The 23,103-nt window shown below is 48.8% G+C and overlaps 2 protein-coding genes across 4 annotated transcripts in view; both read right to left on the bottom strand.

Annotated features, from left to right (window-relative positions):
- ddx31 (DEAD (Asp-Glu-Ala-Asp) box polypeptide 31) overlaps positions 1-15,937 on the bottom strand; it is a 20,591-nt gene extending 4,654 nt beyond the window's left edge. Inside the window, exons 1-19 of one of the 3 annotated variants that reach the window (XM_062542351.1) lie at positions 15,855-15,937; positions 15,355-15,473; positions 14,667-15,196; positions 14,239-14,314; positions 13,990-14,033; positions 13,779-13,849; positions 13,097-13,161; positions 12,631-12,675; positions 12,468-12,509; positions 9,249-9,313; positions 9,002-9,121; positions 8,674-8,780; positions 7,784-8,043; positions 7,198-7,398; positions 3,577-3,636; positions 2,994-3,044; positions 2,749-2,888; positions 2,405-2,489; positions 1,657-1,768 (exon numbers count right to left, since the gene is read on the bottom strand). In XM_062542351.1, coding sequence (XP_062398335.1) covers positions 1,657-1,768; positions 2,405-2,489; positions 2,749-2,888; positions 2,994-3,044; positions 3,577-3,636; positions 7,198-7,398; positions 7,784-8,043; positions 8,674-8,780; positions 9,002-9,121; positions 9,249-9,313; positions 12,468-12,509; positions 12,631-12,675; positions 13,097-13,161; positions 13,779-13,849; positions 13,990-14,033; positions 14,239-14,314; positions 14,667-15,196; positions 15,355-15,456 — 2,176 coding nt within the window. In that variant the 5' untranslated portion in view covers positions 15,457-15,473; positions 15,855-15,937. The other 2 variants (XM_062542354.1, XM_062542353.1) reach the window with 2 other exon arrangements.
- Positions 15,938-18,423: 2,486 nt separating this feature from the next.
- ak8 (adenylate kinase 8) overlaps positions 18,424-23,103 on the bottom strand; it is a 33,549-nt gene continuing 28,869 nt past the window's right edge. Inside the window, exons 13-14 of the mRNA XM_062543922.1 lie at positions 19,041-19,121; positions 18,424-18,831 (exon numbers count right to left, since the gene is read on the bottom strand). Of these exons, the coding sequence (XP_062399906.1) occupies positions 18,570-18,831; positions 19,041-19,121 (343 nt within the window). The 3' untranslated portion in view covers positions 18,424-18,569. The remainder of the gene's footprint in view (positions 18,832-19,040; positions 19,122-23,103) is intronic.

The following is a 23,103-nucleotide window of genomic DNA, read 5'->3' as shown; positions in this document are numbered from 1 at the left end:
ACACACACACACACACACACACACGTTAACATGAGTGCTTCAGACCTGAGGGGTAGGTGGTGTAGGCACGCACAAACGACTGGAGCGCTGCACACACGCGCACGCGCACACACACACTTTAACGTGTGAGTTAGACTGGAGGGGTAGGTGTTGTAGGCCCACACAAACTACTGTAGCACTGCACACACACACACACACGCTTGAGAAGAGAACAGGTGATGGTGCCGTACCTCTCTTGTAGCGCTACACACACACACACACACACACACACACACACACACACACACGCTTGAGAAGAGAACAGGTGATGGTGCCGTACCTCTCTTGTAGCGCTACACACACACACACACACACACACACACACACACGCTTGAGAAGAGAACAGGTGATGGTGCCGTACCTCTCTTGTAGCGCTACACACACACACACACACACACACACACGCTTGAGAAGAGAACAGGTGATGGTGCCGTACCTCTCTTGTAGCGCTACACACACACACACACACACACACACACACGCTTGAGAAGAGAACAGGTGATGGTGCCGTACCTCTCTTGTAGCGCTGCACACACACACACACACACACACACACACACACACGCTTGAGAAGAGAACAGGTGATGGTGCCGTACCTCTCTTGTAGCGCTACACACACACACACACACACACACTTGAGAAGAGAACAGGTGATGGTGCCGTACCTCTCTTGTAGCGCTACACACACACACACACACACTTGAGAAGAGAACAGGTGATGGTGCCGTACCTCTCTTGTAGCGCTACACACACACACACACACACACACACACACACACACACACGCTTGAGAAGAGAACAGGTGATGGTGCCGTACCTCTCTTGTAGCGCTACACACACACACACACACACACACACACACACACGCTTGAGAAGAGAACAGGTGATGGTGCCGTACCTCTCTTGTAGCGCTACACACACACACACACACACACACACACACACACGCTTGAGAAGAGAACAGGTGATGGTTCCGTACCTCTCTTGTAGCGCTGCACACACACACACACACACACACACACACACACACGCTTGAGAAGAGAACAGGTGATGGTGCCGTACCTCTCTTGTAGCGCTACACACACACACACACACACACACACGCTTGAGAAGAGAATAGGTGATGGTGCCGTACCTCTCTTGTAGCGCTACACACACACACACACACACACACACACACACACACACACACACACACGCTTGAGAAGAGAACAGGTGATGGTGCCGTACCTCTCTTGTAGCGCTACACACACACACACACACACACACACACACACGCTTGAGAAGAGAACAGGTGATGGTGCCGTACCTCTCTTGTAGCGCTACACACACACACACACACACACACACACACACACACACACGCTTGAGAAGAGAACAGGTGATGGTTCCGTACCTCTCTTGTAGCGCTACACACACACACACACACACACGCTTGAGAAGAGAACAGGTGATGGTGCCGTACCTCTCTTGTAGCGCTACACACACACACACACACACACACACACACGCTTGAGAAGAGAACAGGTGATGGTGCCGTACCTCTCTTGTAGCGCTACACACACACACACACACACACACACACGCTTGAGAAGAGAACAGGTGATGGTTCCGTACCTCTCTTGGCGGTCTGCACAGACTCGTCGCTGGCGTGGACTACGTTCTCAAAGTCCGTCTGGAACACCGTGGCTCGCTCACGCATCTCCTGCTCAACCACCGCCTGACCCTTCTGTAGCACACACACACACACACACACACACACACACACACACACACACACACACACAATAAAATGGGTATGTGTTTAATGTTATACCTTCTTGTGTTGTGTTTGTGTGGGTGGAATGACAGCATCACGACTTTTAAGTCTCTACAAAATGGCACATCCCAAGGGTATGGCCACATGTGTGTGTGCGCGAAAGCGAGCATGAGTGTGTGTGTAAGTGCATGTGTGTGAGGAAAAGCATGTGTGTGTGTGTGTGTGTGTGAGGAGAAGAGAGTGTGTGTGTAAGTGCATGTGTGTGAGGAAAAGCGAGTGTGTGTAAGGAGAAGAGAGTGTGTGTGTAAGTGCATGTGTGTGAGGAAAAGCATGTGTGTGTGTGTGTGTGTGAGGAGAAGAGAGTGTGTGTGTAAGTGCATGTGTGTGAGGAAAAGCGAGTGTGTGTAAGGAGAAGAGAGTGTGTGTGTAAGTGCATGTGTGTGAGGAAAAGCATGTGTGTGTGTGTGTGTGTGAGGAGAAGAGAGTGTGTGTGTAAGTGCATGTGTGTGAGGAAAAGCGAGTGTGTGTAAGGAGAAGAGAGTGTGTGTGTAAGTGCATGTGTGTGAGGAAAAGCATGTGTGAAAAGCGAGTGTGTGTGAGACACACCTTATGGTCCCAACGTCCTCGGCCACGGAATCGCTCATCTTTCATCAGCACAGACAAAATCTCCTCCAGTTTCATCTCAGCCAAGCTACCACACACACACACACACACACACACACACACACACACACACACACACACACACACACACAATTAGTATACTTAACCAGTCTGAGCAGAACCCTCAGACTAGCATGCTAGCTCTAACAATCTCCAGGTAGACCCAGGTATTCAGGTAGACCCACTAAGCTGTTGAGATGCTCCGTCTATGCCAGGCGTCCAATCACAGGTAAGCGTTCAAGCCCTGCTGATCAATAAGGAACAAACAGGGCGGGGCATGAGCAGACCTGATGTTGTGATTGGCCAGGACGTCCACGTAGGCCACCTCTGCTGGCGTGAGGAAGAGGAGGCTGGAGCCTTCGGCGCCGATACGCGCTGTTCGGCCCACACGGTGGACGTACTCCGCAGCCGAGAGGGGAGGGTTGTACTGCAACACACACACACACACACACACACACACAGCATCAGTCTCAAATGACGCTGCATTTAGGCTTTTGAATTTCTCAGGTGAGTTGTGGGCGGAGCTTGTCACCTGTATGATCCAGGTCACCTGAGGGAGGTCCAGTCCTCGAGCTGCAACATCCTGAGAGCAGAGAACACAACAACACACATGAGGAGCTACACACACACACACACACACACACACACACACACACACACACACACGGAGCTAAACACACACACATCCTGAGATCCAGAGAACACAAGAACACACATGAGGACACACACACACACACACACACACACACACACACTGATAGAGAGAGGAGAAAAGACACGAGAGAAAGAGAGAAGAGGGAGAGGGAGAGAAAGGAGGAGAAAAAGAAGGAGAAAGGGAGAGAGGAGAGGGAGAAAGGGAGAGAAGAGAAGAGAGGGAGAGAAAGAAAGAGGAGGGAGAAAGAGAGAGAGGAGAGGAGAGAGGAGGTGGGGGTGCACTAGCCCATGTTCAACAGCTGGTAGCCTGAGGGCCATTCACACAGATGCCAACATTAGCCGTGGCTGAGGCGCGCACACACACACACAGTCAATGTACCTTCTGTGTGTGTGTGTGTGGGGGGGGCATATAGTATATGTGTGTGTGTGTGTGTGTGTAAGGCGTGGCAGCGGGTACTTACGGTACAGAGCAACACACCACTCCTGCACTGGGAGAACTCCTGGAACACCTCCATCCTCTCCTGTGGAGACAACACACTTTGAGAAGGTGTGTGTGTGTGTGTGTGTGTGTGTGTGTGTGTGTGTGTGTGTGTGTGTGTGTGTGTGTGTGTGTGTGTGTGTGTGTGTGTGTGTGTGTGTGTGTGTGTGTAACCATTACTGTGCTGCACATGATCTACCTGCCACAGCTTCCTAATCCACACACACACGTTGTGTAAGACCTGAGTACAGACCACTGTAATACACATCGCTATGTCTAGCAGCAAACACACACACACACACACACAGCTCGATGTGCAGTCAGGTGGGGCTAAAGGCTGAGTGGTGTGTGTGGACCAGTGGAGTCCAATCTGTCCCTGATGTAGCAGATGGACATCTACTGCAGCTGCCTCATCAGAGAGACACACACACACACACACACACACATCAGCACACACACACATCAGCACACACACACTAGCACACATATACCAGCGCACCAGCACACATTTACCAGCGCACCACACACACACACACACACACACACACACACACACACACACACACACACACACACACACACACACACACACACACACACACACACACACACACACACACACACACACACACACACACACACACACACACACACACACACACACACACACACACACACACTATGCCACCCTACGGTGCGCTACGCCAGGCTGTGCTCTGCCCCATACGCAGGCGTGACGCGTCCTCTTTAATATCTGGCGACAGGAGAGTGGGCAGAGCGGTCAGAGTGGGCAGGACCCCCGCGCCACAGTGATGCCATCTGGCCACATGCCAGGCCACGACGCCATTAGTGCTGCGGAGGGAACAGGTGAGTGCGGGCACACATGCCCGTCCCCCGGGCACTGCCACAGGGCAGGCTGGAGAGCAGAGGGGGCCGTGCCAGGGGGCAGCACACAGGGCGCCCACCACAGCGGGCGAGGGCAGACCTCACGGCTCCGGGGCACGCTGGGGGGCAGAGCCCTGTGGCACGCAACGCCAGGGGTCAACGCCAGGGGGCGACGCCAGGGGTCAACGCCAGGGGGCGAGGGCTGTGCCACCAGCTGGCCTCCATCAGAGGCACTCAACTACCAGACTACACTACAAACACACACTATAGCCCTCAACTCACACGACAAACCCACACACACACACACACTATAGCACTCAACTACCAGACTACACTACAAACACAAACTATAGCCCTCAACTCACACCACAAACCCTCACACACACACACTATAGCACTCAACTACCAGACTACACTACAAACACACACTATAGCCCTCAACTCACACGACAAACCCTCACACACACACACACACACACACACACACACACTATAGCACTCAACTACCAGACTACACTACAAACACACACTATAGCCCTCAACTCACACGACAAATCCACACACACACACACTATAGCACTCAACTACCAGACTACACTACAAACACACACTATAGCCCTCAACTCACACGACAAACCCACACACACACCCACACACACACACACTATAGCACTCGACTACCAGACTACACTACAAACACACACTATAGCCCTCAACTCACACGACAAACCCTCACACACACACACACACACACACACACACACTATAGCACTCAACTACCAGACTACACTACAAACACACACTATAGCCCTCAACTCACACGACAAACCCACACACACACACACTATAGCCCTCAACTCACACGACAAATCCACACACACACACACTATAGCACTCAACTACCAGACTACACTACAAACACACACTATAGCCCTCAACTCACACGACAAACCCACACACACACACACACACACACACTATAGCACTCAACTACCAGACTACACTACAAACACACACTATAGCGCTCAACTCACACAACAAACCCACACACACACACACACACACACACACACTATAGCACTCAACTATCAGACTACACTACAAACACACACTATAGCCCTCAACTCACACGACAAACCCACACACACACACACACACTATAGCACTCAACTACCAGACTACACTACAAACACACACTATAGCCCTTAACTCACACGACAAACCCACACACACACACACACTATAGCACTCAACTACCAGACTACACTACAAACACACACTATAGCCCTCAACTCACACGACAAACCGACACACACACACACACACACACTATAGCACTCAACTACCAGACTACACTACAAACACACACTATAGCCCTTAACTCACACGACAAACGCACACACACACACACACACTATAGCACTCAACTACCAGACTACACTACAAACACACACTATAGCCCTCAACTCACACGACAAACCCACACACACACACACTATACCACCACAAACACACACTTTAGCCCTCAACTCACACGACAAACCCACACACACACACACAAACTATACCAGCACAAACCCACACTACACTGCTCAACTCACACACACACTCTCCTGATCTCAGTAGATCAACACTAGCCAGCTCATACTACAAACCCACTACACACCCAAGACTCTAAATGGCGGAGCAAGAGAGTTTGTTGTAGTTCATGTCTATGGACGCCAAATGGTGGTCAAGCCCTGTCTACATGAGGAGGCGTGTCTTACGTAGCCACAGGCCAACAGCAGCAGAATAAAGAACAGGCGCACACCTGCTATACAGGCCAACAGCAGCAGAATAAAGAACAGGCGCACACCTGCTATACAGGCCAACAGCAGCAGAGTAAAGAACAGCCGCACACCTGCTATACAGGCCAACAGCAGCAGAGTAAAGAACAGGCGCACACCTGCTATACAGGCCAACAGCAGCAGAGTAAAGAACAGGCGCACACCTGCTATACAGGCCAACAGCAGCAGAATAAAGAACAGGCGCACACCTGCTATACAGGCCAACAGCAGCAGAATAAAGAACAGGCGCACACCTGCTATACAGGCCAACAGCAGCAGAATAAAGAACAGGCGCACACCTGCTATACAGGCCAACAGCAGCAGAGTAAAGAACAGGCGCACACCTGCTATACAGGCCAACAGCAGCAGAGTAAAGAACAGCCGCACACCTGCTATACAGGCCAACAGCAGCAGAGTAAAGAACAGGCGCACACCTGCTATACAGGCCACCAGCAGCAGAGTAAAGAACAGGCGCACACCTGCTATACAGGCCAACAGCAGCAGAATAAAGAACAGGCGCACACCTGCTATACAGGCCACCAGCAGCAGAGTAAAGAACAGGCGCACACCTGCTATACAGGCCAACAGCAGCAGAGTAAAGAACAGGCGCACACCTGCTATACGGTCAAGTTTCTCCAGACTGGAACGCTCAAACATGCTAAAAATTGACCTGAAATGGTCAGAAGGGGTTGAGGGTCATGAATAAGTTCCCAAAATTCACATTCCTAACTCTAGAGAAGCAAGATCCTAGCATATGTGCTGAAATGCTGAGCTATGCCCATAGACTTCAGAGGAACAGTCGCTGCCTCTGCTCTGCATTAAGGGGGAACACTGTATGAGTGTGTGTGTGTGTGTGTGTGTGTGTGTGTGTGTGTGTGTGTGTGTGGTCGTACCTCTTGCTTCATGTTCCCGTGCAGTCGCAGGAAGTTGATGGGTGTGGGCGCGGGGGTGGCTTTGTTTTTGGGCGGAGCCTTCTTGGGGGGCGTGGTCTCGTCTCCTCGTTCTCCACACAGAACAGCGGAGAGCAGCGACAGCAGGAACTCCACCGCCTCACAGCTCGACAGGAACACGATCAGCTTCTGCCCACTCTCAAACTGCACACACACACACACACACACACACACACACACACACACACACACACACACACACACACACACACACACACACACACACACACACACACACACACACACACACACACACACACACACACACACACACACACACACACACACACACACACACACACACACACACACACACACACACACCATTTACTTAACAGAGATCTACATTTTTCACACTAGAAAATACAGTATTTACTTTGATTGACAGATGTGACATGAAATGTACTGTTTTTATTTTTTAACTAATCAAATGACTACAAAAGGTATCATACTATCCAAGCATGATTTCTCCAAAAACAGTCAACACACACACACACGCGCACACACGCACACACACGCACACACACACCTTGCACTTGGCCAGGATGAAGGCGGCGAGGCAGACCAGGCGCAGCTTGCTGGGGACCACCACCATGTGCTGCTGGAGCTTCTCAGGGATGGCGAACCTCTCCGCCTGCTCCACCTGCTGCACCTGCTCCACCCCCTCACACACAGGGGCAGCCCGGGCCTTCTCATCTCCACCCCCACACACGGGCGCGCTCTTCCCGTCCTCCGACACGTGCACGCTCACGGGGTCCTTCATGCTGATGTCAGCCAGTCGGGACAATCCTGCAACACACACACAGGTTCACAATCAGACGCTAGACACACAATCCTGCAACACACACACACACAGGTTCACAATCAGACGCTAGACACACAATCCTGCAACACACACACACAGGTTCACAATCAGACGCTAGACACACAATCCTGCAACACACACACACACAGGTTCACAATCAGACGCTAGACACACAATCCTGCAACACACACACACACAGGTTCACAATCAGACGCTAGACACACAATCCTGCAACACACACACACACAGGTTCACAATTCTTAAAAAAGTGACAAAGTGACATGAGAAAATTATCAATATGACATGACATTTCTAAATGCGGGGGTTGCTGTCCACTCATTATGGCTCTATGCCGTCTTGTGCACTACTCTCAGACGTATAAATGCCTCTTGAGAAGTCAGGACTTGGGTAACAGACAGCGTGCTCAGTAGACCCTCAGCCTGCATCATGCCATCAGACTGGGCTGCTGTGAGCAGTCCTTGGCTACATGGAGCTGAATTTAAGAGGGTGAAGAGCCAGTTGTGTAAATGTCTGAGGTTGGTCTGTTCCAGGCAGGAGGGGGGGGGGGTCATCTTTTGTCTGTTCCAGGCTGGGGGGGGGGGGGGTCATCTTACCTTCGGTGAGTGTAGCAGAGAGCAGCACGTTCTGTCTGGGGGAGCCGCCACCATTGAGGGCGTTCAGGATGACCGCCAGGTCCTTCTCAAAGCCCAGATCCAGAGTCCTGGACAAACACAACACACACATCAACAACAACAACAACAACATGCACCCAACACACACATCAACAATGACCAAATGCACCCAACATACATACACACACACACACACACCAACACCAGCTGACAAATACACACAGAACCTACAGTAAAATTTATACAACACAGCTCAGTTAACATGCTCCTCTGTAAATAAACACACACACACACACACACACACACACACCTGTCGGCTTCGTCGAGGATGAGCCAGCGCACGCTGCTGAAGACGATGCTGAGTGTGTTGTTGATGTGGTCAACCAGCCGCCCAGGAGTGGACACCAGGATGTTGATGCCTTTCCTCAGTCTGAAAACACACACACACACACACACACACACACTTGACTCCTCAGACAGTATCTGATACTCCTGTACTGATCACTTAAGCTATCTAGGCCCCAGCTTTAGGAGCTGAAAGTGTAGAAGCTGGTTACCTGGCTTTCTCTGCCTTCCTCTTCTCCCCGCCCATCAACACTCCTGGAACTATCCACGTGAATGGCTACAGAGAGAGAGAGAGAGAGAGAGAGAGAGAGAGAGAGAGAGAGAGAGAGAGAGAGAGAGAGAGAGAGAGAGAGAGAGAGAGAGAGAGAGAGAAGAGAGAGAGAGAGAGAGAGAGAGAGAGAGAGAGAGAGAGAGAGAGAGAGAGAGAGAGAGAGGAGAGGGAGAGGGAGAGAGAGAGAGAGCGAGAGCGAGAGAGATGAACAAACGAGAGTGAGGAGAAGACAAACAGTACAACAGGGCAGGAGAGGAGAGGAAGGGAGGGAGAGAGTATAATAGGACATGGCAGCGCTGATGTAGGAGAGGAGAGAGTATAATAGGACATGGCAGCGCTGATGTAGGAGAGGAGAGAGTATAATAGGACATGGCAGCGCTGATGTAGGAGAGGAGAGAGTATAATAGGACATGGCAGCGCTGATGTAGGAGAGGAGAGAGTATAATAGGACATGGCAGCGCTGATGTAGGAGAGGAGAGAGTATAATAGGACATGGCAGCTGATGTAGGAGAGGAGAGAGTATAATAGGACATGGCAGCTGATGTAGGAGAGGAGAGAGTATAATAGGACATGGCAGCGCTGATGTAGGAGAGGAGAGAGTATAATAGGACATGGCAGCGCTGATGTAGGAGAGGAGAGAGTATAATAGGACATGGCAGCTGATGTAGGAGAGGAGAGAGTATAATAGGACATGGCAGCTGATGTAGGAGAGGAGAGAGTATAATAGGACATGGCAGCTGATGTAGGAGAGGAGAGAGTATAATAGGACATGGCAGCGCTGATGTAGGAGAGGAGAGAGTATAATAGGACATGGCAGCGCTGATGTAGGAGAGGAGAGAGTATAATAGGACATGGCAGCACTGATGTAGGAGAGGAGAGAGTATAATAGGACATGACAGCGCTGATGTAGGAGAGGAGAGAGTATAATAGGACATGGCAGCGCTGATGTAGGAGAGGAGAGAGTATAATAGGACATGGCAGCACTGATGTAGGAGAGGAGAGAGTATAATAGGACATGACAGCGCTGATGTAGGAGAGGAGAGAGTATAATAGGACATGGCAGCGCTGATGTAGGAGAGGAGAGAGTATAATAGGACATGGTAGCTGATGTAGGAGAGGAGAGAGTAAAGGACATGGCAGTGCTGATGTAGGAGAGGAGAGAGTAAAATAGGACATGGCAGCTGATGTAGGAGAGGAGAGAGTATAATAGGACATGGCAGCTGATGTAGGAGAGGAGAGAGTATAATAGGACATGGCAGCTGATGTAGGAGAGGAGAGAGTATAATAGGACATGGCAGCTGATGTAGGAGAGGAGAGAGTATAATAGGACATGGCAGCGCTGATGTAGGAGAGGAGAGAGTATAATAGGACATGACAGCTGATGTAGGAGAGGAGAGAGTAAAGGACATGGCAGCTGATGTAGGAGAGGAGAGAGTATAATAGGACATGGCAGCGCTGATGTAGGAGAGGAGAGAGTATAATAGGACATGGCAGCGCTGATGTAGGAGAGGAGAGAGTATAATAGGACATGGCAGCTGATGTAGGAGAGGAGAGAGTATAGTAGGACATGGCAGCGCTGATGTAGGAGAGGAGAGAGTATAATAGGACATGGCAGCGCTGATGTAGGAGAGGAGAGAGTATAATAGGACATGGCAGCGCTGATGTAGGAGAGGAGAGAGTATAATAGGACATGGCAGCTGATGTAGGAGAGGAGAGAGTATAATAGGACATGGCAGCGCTGATGTAGGAGAGGAGAGAGTATAATAGGACATGGCAGCTGATGTAGGAGAGGAGAGAGTATAATAGGACATGGCAGCTGATGTAGGAGAGGAGAGAGTATAATAGGACATGGCAGCTGATGTAGGAGAGGAGAGAGTATAATAGGACATGGCAGCTGATGTAGGAGAGGAGAGAGTATAATAGGACATGGCAGCGCTGATGTAGGAGAGGAGAGAGTATAATAGGACATGGCAGCGCTGATGTAGGAGAGGAGAGAGTATAATAGGACATGGCAGCGCTGATGTAGGAGAGGAGAGAGTATAATAGGACATGGCAGCACTGATGTAGGAGAGGAGAGAGTATAATAGGACATGGCAGCGCTGATGTAGGAGAGGAGAGAGTATAATAGGAAGGCAGCGCTGATGTAGGAGAGGAGAGAGTATAATAGGACATGGCAGCGCTGATGTAGGAGAGGAGAGAGTATAATAGGACATGGCAGCGCTGATGTAGGAGAGGAGAGAGTATAATAGGACATGGCAGCACTGATGTAGGAGAGGAGAGAGTATAATAGGACATGGCAGCGCTGATGTAGGAGAGGAGAGAGTATAATAGGACATGGCAGCACTGATGTAGGAGAAGAGAGAGTATAATAGGACATGGCAGCACTGATGTAGGAGAGGAGAGAGTATAATAGGACATGGCAGCACTGATGTAGGAGAGGAGAGAGTATAATAGGACATGGCAGCTGATGTAGGAGAGGAGAGAGTATAATAGGACATGGCAGCGCTGATGTAGGAGAGGAGAGAGTATAATAGGACATGGCAGCTGATGTAGGAGAGGAGAGAGTATAATAGGACATGGCAGCGCTGATGTAGGAGAGGAGAGAGTATAATAGGACATGGCAGCTGATGTAGGAGAGGAGAGAGTATAATAGGACATGGCAGCGCTGATGTAGGAGAGGAGAGAGTATAATAGGACATGGCAGCTGATGTAGGAGAGGAGAGAGTATAATAGGACATGGCAGCTGATGTAGGAGAGGAGAGAGTAAAGGACATGGCAGCGCTGATGTAGGAGAGGAGAGAGTATAATAGGACATGGCAGCGCTGATGTAGGAGAGGAGAGAGTATAATAGGACATGGCAGCTGATGTAGGAGAGGAGAGAGTATAATAGGACATGGCAGCTGATGTAGGAGAGGAGAGAGTATAATAGGACATGGCAGCGCTGATGTAGGAGAGGAGAGAGTATAATAGGACATGGCAGCTGATGTAGGAGAGGAGAGAGTATAATAGGACATGGCAGCGCTGATGTAGGAGAGGAGAGAGTATAATAGGACATGGCAGCTGATGTAGGAGAGGAGAGAGTAAAGGACATGGCAGCGCTGATGTAGGAGAGGAGAGAGTATAATAGGACATGGCAGCGCTGATGTAGGCCCTGTCTCACCTTTACAAGCTTCTGGAAGATCTGGAAGCTCTGTTGGGCCAGCTGACAATGGGGACCAAACACAGATTAACTCAAACACACACACCACACAAGCAGTATTAAATAATGACTTCCATCTAAAGGACTGAGAGTGTGTGTGTGTGTGTGTGTGTATTCTCTCTACCTCTCTCGTAGGGACCACAATCACAGCCAGGGGCCCGTCTCCTCGCTGTAAAAGATCAGCACAAAGATCACTGCTGTCAAAACACTCTTCTGCACATGACAGCGCTTAGCTCCTTTTCAGCAGGTTTGCTTGTTTGTTTCATTTAAGGCCATATCAGCAGCTAAGGTTATGGCTTAGGTTAAGGCTATGGCTAAGGTTAATGGCCAGGACATGATATTCTACAGCAGAAGATATCGGAGATCAATATGGACCTATTACAAGCTTAGCAACAATGACATTGAAGAGTCTTTTAAAAATCTATCCTAACCAGAAATCATGAAATCATGAAGGTGAGACCTCACTAAACACATCAAGCACAGAATGCCTTTAACAGGTCAGTAGGGCTTTAACACAGTTTGTGTGTGTACTGTATGTGCCAACCACTCAGAAAAGCAAACCCAGACGCCAGTGACACAGCTCTGCTCACCTTAATTTTGGGCTCTACTGCCTGTAGTGACTGCACAATGGGAATGCCATAGGCTAACGTCTTCCCTGCAGAGGACCAATGAGAATTACAGAGGGATCAGCATCAACTCTAACAGTCAGAACAGCTCAAAACAGTCAACAGGCCACAAAAGACCCGGTGAATACACAACCCAACTGGACACAATCTTATACGGAATGAGCATGAGAGCTTTGGATTTGGGATGCATGTTGGTGTATACAGTAATTTCCTGTGTGTTAGCTGCATTGTGTATTTGCCAAAAACAAAACCATATGAACTGCTCCCATGCATTAACCTCACAGCTGGAGGACTGTTGCTAAATCAGTGTATCAGTAAAAAGGAAAAAAAAAGTCCGCACACTAAGGCTCCAATATTATTTCTTTTATTCACCACATGTGACGTTTCGGGCCACACTGCCCTTCCTCAGTCTGAGGAAGGGCAGTGTGGCCCGAAACGTCACATGTGGTGAATAAAAGAAATAATATTGGAGCCTTAGTGTGCGGACTTTTTTTGTCCTTTTTACTGTTGCTCTTTTGAGTCCAGCACCTATTTTTAAAATATTCAGAAGTGCGCACCCGTTTCTACACTAAATCAGTGCATTAGCCGCGGCTAATAGTTGGGAAATGACAGTATTTGTGACAATGAAGCTACAGTTTCAGCTCACCTGAACCGGTTTGAGAGCGCACAACGGCGTCTTTTCCCGCTAGTAGCACGGGAATGGTCTGTTTCTGGACGCTACACACAAGGAGAGAAGTACATTACTGGGGCATCATCGTCTCAACACACACAGAGCTGGTGTAGCCTACAGACAGGTACAGTATGTGCACGCAGGTGAAACGAGCTGTGCAGACAGCAGTCACTGATGTGGACCTTACCTGGTCATACTGGACACATTCAGGACCTTGTTGAGTGTTGCCACCTGCAGGATGTGTGAGAGAGAGAGAGAGAGAGAGAGAGAGAGAGAGAGAGAGAGAGAGAGAGAGAGAGAGAGACAAGTAAGAGGTGGGGTGAGAGAGAGACGGGAGAAGAGGTCAGGTGAGAGAGAGACAGGTGAGGTGTGAGGCGAGAGAGAGAGACAGGTGAACCCCTGAGCGGAGAGGAGTAAGGAGGCGTGACTATCTCACCAGGTGGGGATGCAGGTCCAGCTCAGAGAAGGAGTCGCTGGTGAAGACCTTTTCCTTCAGCTGGGTCACACTAGGACTGTGCACACACACACACACACACACACACACACAGTTCAATGAGCTCAAGTTCAACTCCACAAATACATCAATGGCGCCCCAGATCTCTCATGCTAACGATGCATACTCCCCCATAAAACATTTCTATAAGTACTCAATGTATAAAACATTACATGTTATTACATATCCATTACTGGACTTCCTTATATTCTCATGATATCCTCATGACACACACACACACACACACACACACACACACACACGCACACACGTTTAAAACAGAGAGACACACATACACACACACACACACACACACACACACACACACACACACACACACACACAGGTTTAAAGCAGAGAGAGGGCCTTACGCCGGGACACTGGGGATGTCGGGGTTGTTTCTGAAGAGGCTGGAGGTCTTGATGACGGCTTTGCCGCCCGCTGCTGCCCCGCTGCCATCGCCCCGCTTCCTGTCTGCCGGCCGCTGACCAGCGCCCCTCTTCCCCTGCGCACCCTGCCCACCCCGGCCCGGTTTCCGTGGAGATGTCTTAGGACCGGGGGATCCAGGGGTGTCCTGCTCCGGGTCGGACTGAGGAGGCTTCTTCTGTTCTGGAGGAGACTTGGGGACGGGAGGTGCACTCTGGTCCTCTGCGTTGGAGGACTCCTCTGGCTCAGAATGCTTTTTGTGCTTCTGGGGAGATTTCGGGCTGGGGGGTACATTCTGAGGCTTGGAGGTCTGCTCTGACTGGGAGTTCTTTTTATGCTTCTGAGGAGATTTCGGGCTGAGAGGAGTCGGCTGTGAATCAGGCGTCTGGTCTGAATGACGAGCTTTCTTGTGTTTGAATGACGGAGCGGGACGCTCTCCTGAAGCCTTGCGTTTCAAGGCAGCCGCCTGCTTTTTCTGTGAAGAGCACGTCACACACATGCACAATCACACACTGTACACTTTTACAGCAAAGCTTATAATTACTCACTCCAACATCGCTGAAAATAGAGTCTTTGCCGACAGTGGTGTCTGTAATTGTAAACATGCACATGCAGATACATGCATCAATTTACCTGTGCCCACTTGTCACGCGCTTTGAAAGAGCCCCGATAGGTCTTGGGTGCTTTAAAATTTTCAGGGGTCGAAAAGTTGATCATCAAAGTTTCCTCTGCCATGATGTTCCGATAACTGTCTGAAACACAACCACAACGCTGACGTTCACATTTTGTTTACGATGGTGCTACATGTGAAGGCTACCTAAAATGATGCTAACTACTATTGTAAACTACTTTATGAGCGCGACGAACGTTAAACACAAGTTTGCTAACTATAGGGTTAGGTTATCTATGTGTTACTTTGGTGAAAATGGCATTTTACAGAAACACCATCACCATTAGGAAAGAAAAGCTGGTTGTCAACTCACGTGTGCGCTACGTAGCATCAGCTACTTTTCGTAACTATTCACCAATAGTCTACAACACATATGTTTCAACTCTGCTACACTAATAAGCCAAAGCAATAATGTAAGGTGAGAGAATTCTACTGAATAAGGACACTAGATGTTATGTTTTACCTCGCTCTCAATGTTTCACATGTCCACAGTACAACTCCATGCTGTCCGGCTGACGTCAGAAGCAAACTTCCGGATTTTCCTTTGCACAGACAATTTCAAAATAAAAGTTCTCATGGGATCGCAGCTGTATATTTCAAAATAAGAGTTCTATTATTTCTATCATTTCCATGTAAAATGGTCTGTGATTCAGAACTTATCTCCTTTTCCTACCAAATTCTACCACTTTTGTGATTTTACCTGATTCAACCACTATGCAGTTATCATGCACTTTCACACATAAAGTAAAACACAGTCTACAATGTTAACATAGTATAGATCATAGTGAGATTTGGTAATGTACCATATTAAATAACCCTCTGTGGTATTTCATAGGTCCTGCTTACATCATTTTTTCTGACTCCTGTATTATGTTTAATTTTCTCACTCCTTTTTTGTCATTGCTTGGGCCTCTCCATGTAAATGTTTATATGTTTGTGGCAGGTCTTAAAGTGGTTGTTGGAGCTGTGCTTAATATTCAGAAGAGAGAGGGGCTTCAGTTGGTCTCCAGAGCAACCCCCCCCCCCCCCTAATGAGATGCAGGAGTAATGAGAGGGATCTGTGTGGCAGATGTGAGATTAGTTCTAATTAGCAGGTCAGGGGAGGCCGCTGTTAAAGATCATGTAGGCTACATGTGTGAGGGACACGGGCCAGTGGAGCTCAGCCATGACCTCAGCGCTCGCCTGACGGGGGCCAGTGGGGACACCATGGAAACTAACGACCAGTCAGAGCCATCTTGTCTGTGACATCACATTCCATTTCTTCTGGGATGCCAACTTTAGTTGGTCCTCTGTTCCATTACACTGTGATGTCACAGTGGCATGCCATCGTCTCTGTGACATCATGTACTATCTCTTTTATGAGATCACACCCCATCCGCTCTGTGATGCTGCATTCAGTATCCATTGTGATTCAGTACTCATCATTTCTTAAGAAAAGACATCACATACAGTATCTGCTGTGATGCTACAGTACATTCAGTATCCATTGTGATGCTACATTCAGCACTTATCATTTCTTAAGATAAGTCTGCTCTATCTGTGATGTGATGTCACATTTATGCAGACAATTGAGAACCAATAAACTCCACTGTTAACATAACAATCAACTTCACTGTTAACGCGCATTCTACACTTTAACTTCTCTTGTACGTTTAGACTACTGAGATTGATTTTCACAAAAAATAAAAAAATTCCATGACCTACTTTATAATGACTGATACAAAATAACAACCAAACATTTCAGAGCAGTCACTCCGCGTTCAAGACTCTTACCTTTTTAGAGAGGGAGATGAGTAAATGGGTACTGAATAAACAAAGTTGGGCTAACTAGGCTACGACTACTCAAGCAAGCAGTAAAGCTAATAACCAAAGTATAACCACATATATTTGTATTCATTTGTTCTGGCAAGAACAAGTACATTAAACTGCTACAAAAACAATCCCTGATATCTCAGGACTTTGCTCCAAAAATTATCAAATCCCCTGACTTTGAATGTCTGGAGTAGACTTTCCAAAATACCATGACCCGTTGGAACCCTGTGTTTCATCTTCTTCTCATCACTCTGTGTGTGTCACAACTGAGCCTGGTGACTATACTGTAGAGAGAGGCACACAGCACCTCCTTTCACACTTTTATTTCATATTCTTCACATCATTCTATGTGTATGTGTGTGTGTGTGTGTGCATGTCTTTGTTGATGACCATATTACATAACTGGGAAATATTACATGGAAAAAAAAATGTCACTCATTTGAGTTGACTTAGAATAGATAGATGTAGAATAGATGCTGAACATATCGATGTTTATCAATTCAACAGAGCAATATGTGCATTGTGCACCTGAGGTGTCCTGTGAATACAGCAGGCTCATCTGGAGACGCTGCTGCTGCACAACTGTGCTAATTACACTACAATGAATGTCTCACTCACATTAAAATGATTGGTGTCCTCCGCAGAAAAGCAGTGGAAATGGGGCACGTCAGCGAGAACACGGAGAGAGAGAGCGAGAGAGCGAGAGAGAGAGAGAGAGAGAGAGAGAGGTGGGGTGTGAAAGGGAGAGGGAGATATGAGGAAGGGAAGAGAGAGAGAGAGAGAGAGAGAGAGAGAGAGAGAGATGGAGAAGAGAGCTCTGCATGTATCTCTAATAATCAAAACAGAGTTCCTAAGCATTTGCCTGCTGAGGCAGAACTAAAGTCGGCCCTCACAGAGGGCTTGAGCAGGCTGCATTCTACTGCTACATTAATTAGAGCAACTCATAATTAATGTGGGCGCTGGCACCCCTGGGAGCGCAGGGGCAAGTAGCTGGGGGGGTATTAGGGAGAGGATCAACTTGAGAGGGCCAGGCTCTCTGGAGGGCTCTTTTGTTTGTTTGGGGTTGTTTAATAAGCCGCTTGTAAAGCAGGACAAAAGCCCCCCGTCATCTGATCCACAGACTGGGGCAGAATAGGGCAGATCAGAGCCATCTGCCCCCCGCCGCCCCGCGCTGTGTGTGTAAGAGAAGACCGGCGCGTAGAATATTCAGCACTCGTGTGTTTGGTAAAGGCAGTTTTATTATCACAAACAGAGCTGCTGAGGCCTGCTCCTCTCTCCTCACGCCAGGGAGGCGGTGGGAGCTGTGGTGGCACACGTGGGCACAGCAGGGTGGGCGGGACCACGGGGGCACAGAGCCGGGATCGGCTCATTCTGATTGGCTCTCCTTCGCGTCCGTCAGGGTCTTGGGGAGGCGCCCCACCAGGCGGCTCTCGATGGACTGGAAGACGGTGTGGGGGTCCTGGTCGGCGTTGATGTGGATGGCGTCGGGGTAGAAGGCCTGCAGCATGGACACCTGCTCCCAGTACTCGCGCAGGCGCGCACGCACACGGCTCTCGCTGTCCCGCGGGTCGAACACCAGGCGGGCCTTCACCTCAGCGCTGGGGGCGGGCCGGTACAGAGAGTGGTACCTGCGGGGGGGGGGGGGGGGGGGGGTTATTTGGATAGCGTTCTTTATACACAAGGCAACTCATGTGCTCTACACCATCAGAAAACAGAAAATAGTCTTGTGTGTGGTTAGGCAGCAGGAGAGATGTGTGTGATGTGTGTGTGTTTTATCTTTGTGTGATGTCTGTTTTAGGTGTGTGTGTGTGTGTGTGTGTGTGTGTGTGTGTCTCACCTCTCTCCTGTAACCGGATCGACGGCTCTGAGAGACAGACGCTCTGCTGCGACGTCATCCGTCATGTCCAAGAAGAACACTCTGACACAACACAAGGTGATCAAATACATTATTACACGGCACTTCTCCGTCATGTCCAAGAAGAACACTCTGACACAACACAAGGTGATCAAATACATTATTACACGGCACTTCAGAGGGCTGCAGAGAGTTCCATTCACATGATGGGGCTTTCCTAACGTTCGGAGGTCTGTTAAATCTATATAATGACCGCTGCAAAGTATATAATGACCGCTGTCAATGGCAACGGGTTTTGTGCTTTTAATTCACGTATTTCATATCAATCCGTTCGCTAATTGCAGTGGAATTTCATTGAAACTCAGCTAGTAACGTTGCCACGCAACACCTGCAACTGTCAAAAGACAAGAAATTATTTCAAATATGTTTTTTTATTGAACATTTTGCAAATAATTTCCCCATTGGGATTTAAGTGTAAATCTTGCTCTTATTAAACAATTATTAATATATTGTAATATATATTAATATCAATTATTAAGAATTAATTTGAAATTATTAATATTAAGAAAAGTTATTGAACTTTTGCCACAAAATTCAACACTTGCAAACATAAGTACCACAATTACCCTAGTTAAAGTGACGACAATAAAGACAATAAAGAGTCCTATCCTATCCAATAACGCTGCGATAAGCTGCGATAGACGTGTCCAGCTGGTCCGATCCCTCTCTGGGCAGCAGTGATACAGGCCGGGCGGACACGATACGTTTGTTCAAATATTTAAAGATGTTTGTGCTCCTATCAACACCTGAGAGCCACAGGCAGCCTCAGGCTGATGACCCAATCGCACTAACAGCAACAAACAAACACACCAACAAACCTCGCCGCAGACATGTTTTAGTGTCTGTTGAACGAGGAGAGACTGAGAAGAGCAGGGATGTGCTTACAGACAGACAAAAAGACAGAAGCCATTGAAATGCATCTCATAGATACAGCAAGGGACGTAGGCACACTTAAACTGCAGGCATGCTTCTGACACTCTTGAGGCTTCTGAGAATGGCGAGAATGGCGAGGAAGACAAATCATATCCCCTCTCTTCAATTGCATACTGCATCCTGCGTCCTGCCTGTGCCTGCTGGGGTGTCCACGACCATGGCTACCTTGACAGGGACAACAAGGCCGCACACCCCCTTTGGACAATATTGTATTACCCTATCCCACCCATAGCATCTATTTATTAGTAAATGTACATACTGTATTTATTCCTTTGTTCTTATACATAGCTTACTGCCCTTATTCTATTTTTTTTTACTGTTTTTTATGTTATTGTTGAGTGTTGTGCTTGAGTGCAAAGATTAACGGGAGTCAAATTCCTTGTTTGTTCTGGCAAAGCTGGCCAATACAGCTGCTTCTGATTCTGATTCTGATTCTGATTCTGATTCTGATTCTGGAAAGCAAGACACGATGCGGGAGACTGACGACAGGTCAAGACAGAGAAGACAAATGAGTCACGTCTGGTCAGAAAGCTTCAAAAAGCTTTGGTCAACCAAGCTGACATTTTTGGTCTGTACATGAGAATGCTTGGTTGGGGAGCTGTATATTTTTGGTCTGTACATGAGAATGCTTGGGTTGCTTGGGTTGGTTGGGGAGCTGTATATCTTTGGTCTGTACATGAGAATGCTTGGGTTGGTTGGGTTGGTTGAGTTGGTTGGGGAGCTGTATATTTTTGGGCCGGAGACTAAGAAGGAATGAATGAATACTGGTCAATTCTCTGAGCTGACCACCATGTATGTATGACAGGCTTATTTGCATGAGATGTGCCTGTATTGTGTAAGTGTGCAAGTGTGTGTGTGGGTGTGTGTGTGTGTGTGTGTGTGTGTGAATGTGTGCGTGCGTGTGTGTACGTGTGTACGTGTGTGTGTGTGTGTGTTTAAGCATTTTAGAAAACAGATATGCTCTATTTTTAATGAATATTTTGCTAAAAAAACAGAAATAATGACTCCTCTCCAGCTATTAACATTAATATTAATGTAACCTTATGAAATATTCATCAATCTGGACAAAGATGACAGCATACAAGCCTGAGGATGTGTGTGTGTGTGTGTGTGTGTGTGTGTGTGTGTGGTGCATGCGCGTGTATGCGTTTGCATGTGCGCCTTGCATGTGTGTGTGTGTGTGTGTGCGTGTGTGTTTATATGAATATCTTTATGCATATGTGTGAATAACTGTGTGCGTGTGTGTGTGTGTGTGTGTGTGTGTGTGTTCGTATGAATATCTTTGTGCATGCTGTATGTGTGAATAACTGTGTGTGTGTGTGTGTGTGTGTGTGTGTGCGTGTTTCATAACCTTCTCCTTAACTTCATGCCCTTGCTGTCTCTAATTGATCATCTCCATCTTGTGATGTCCCAGTTCACTGTAACTCAATCTGGCGCTGGGCTGTGCGTCTCGTAGAAACTAAACGCCAGCACCTGAGCATCTGAGCATCTGAGCACCTGAGCATCTGAGCATCTGAGCATCTGAGCATCTGAGCATCTGAGCACCTGAGCATCTGAGCATCTGAGCATCTGAGCATCTGAGCACCTGAGCATCTGAGCATCTGAGCATCTGAGCATCTGAGCATCTGAGCATCTGAGCATCTGAGGCCAATCCAGTGGAGGCCCATTGTGCTGCGCTGGGCTGTGTGTCTGGGGCCACTCCAGTGGAGGCACATCATGCTGCGCTGGGCTGTGAGTCTGCATCTGAGGCCACTCCAGTGGAGGCACATTGTGCTGCTGCATCTGAGGCCACTCCAGTGGAGGCACATTGTGCTGCTGCATCTGAGGCCACTCCAGTGGAGGCCCATTGTGCTGCGCTGGGCTGAGCATCTGAGGCCACTCCAGTGGAGGCCCATTGTGCTGCGCTGGCTGCATCTGAGGCCACTCCAGTGGAGGCCCATTGTGCTGCGCTGGGCTGTGTGTCTGAATCTGGGGCCTCTCCAGTGGAGGCTCATTGTGCTGCGCTGGCTGCATCTGGAGCTGGGCTCTGCACTAACGAGGACTAAAACACTCCTCTCTGTCTAGGCTGCGGAGGCCTCTGTGTCCACCATGCTGTCTGGACTCCAGCGCAGTGGACAGACACGGACAGTACAGGACCATCTCTAACACTTCCTGCGTCTAAAAGAGCCATTCTGACTTGTTCAGGAGTGGTTTTCCCACTTGAGGGTCGGGATTTTCCCACTTCCCAGCCAGGCGCTCATGAATGCACCATTTACTACCTAATTGCCTCACTACTGTATTCCTTCCATTCCGTGGCCAAAGTGATGGAGAAACTGACTCAGAGTGTCAGTGTTCATGAACAAATGTGTGTGTGAGGTTTCCCACTGAAGCCCAGAGCGGTCCTCAATGGTAGCAAGTGCACTAAGTAGTGACATAAGGCCTGCGTGATGCTATTCCAAGAAGCAGGCCACTAGCACCCCACAGCACTTACGTCTCAAGCCACTCCTCCGCCCGTTCACTCTCTCTCTCTCTTTTCTTCTCCTCTCCTCTCCTCTCCTCCCCTCCATCTCCCCAAATTAAGAAATGAAAGCGAGCTGTGCTGTGCTGCGCTGTGGTGTGGTGTTGAGCTGCTCTGCTCTGCTCTGCTCTGCGTAGCGCTGCGCTGTGTTCCGGCGCGCTGGCCCTGCGATGTTTACCTCTGATTAAATTATAATGCCGCCCTGTTGTTTTATTCAGCAGTCAATTAGAGCAAGTGTTGCCTGATTAGATGGGCCGCAGCCACATGAAATACATTTCACTAATAGAGGACAGGGGGGTGGGGGGGCACTCAGAGGGGTGGTGGGGCAGTAGAACGGTGGGGTGGGGTGGGGTGGGGTGGGGTGGACTCTCTAGGATTTCGTGGCTAATTGCGCTGCTTTATCGGCTAGTCACACAGCCTCATGCATATTGCAGCCGGCCCAAAGACTCTGATTGTGTGCAGTCGTGTCCGAGCTGTAAGAGCCCGCACAGCAGCCAGGCTGGAGAGTACTTACACACACACACACACACACACACACACACACACACACACACA

The sequence above is a fragment of the Sardina pilchardus genome, chromosome 8 (genome assembly GCF_963854185.1).
Source record: "Sardina pilchardus chromosome 8, fSarPil1.1, whole genome shotgun sequence".
Lineage (NCBI taxonomy): Eukaryota > Metazoa > Chordata > Actinopteri > Clupeiformes > Clupeidae > Sardina > Sardina pilchardus.
Note: the sequence above shows the minus strand (reverse complement) of the source record. Positions and strands in the feature narration are given on the sequence as shown.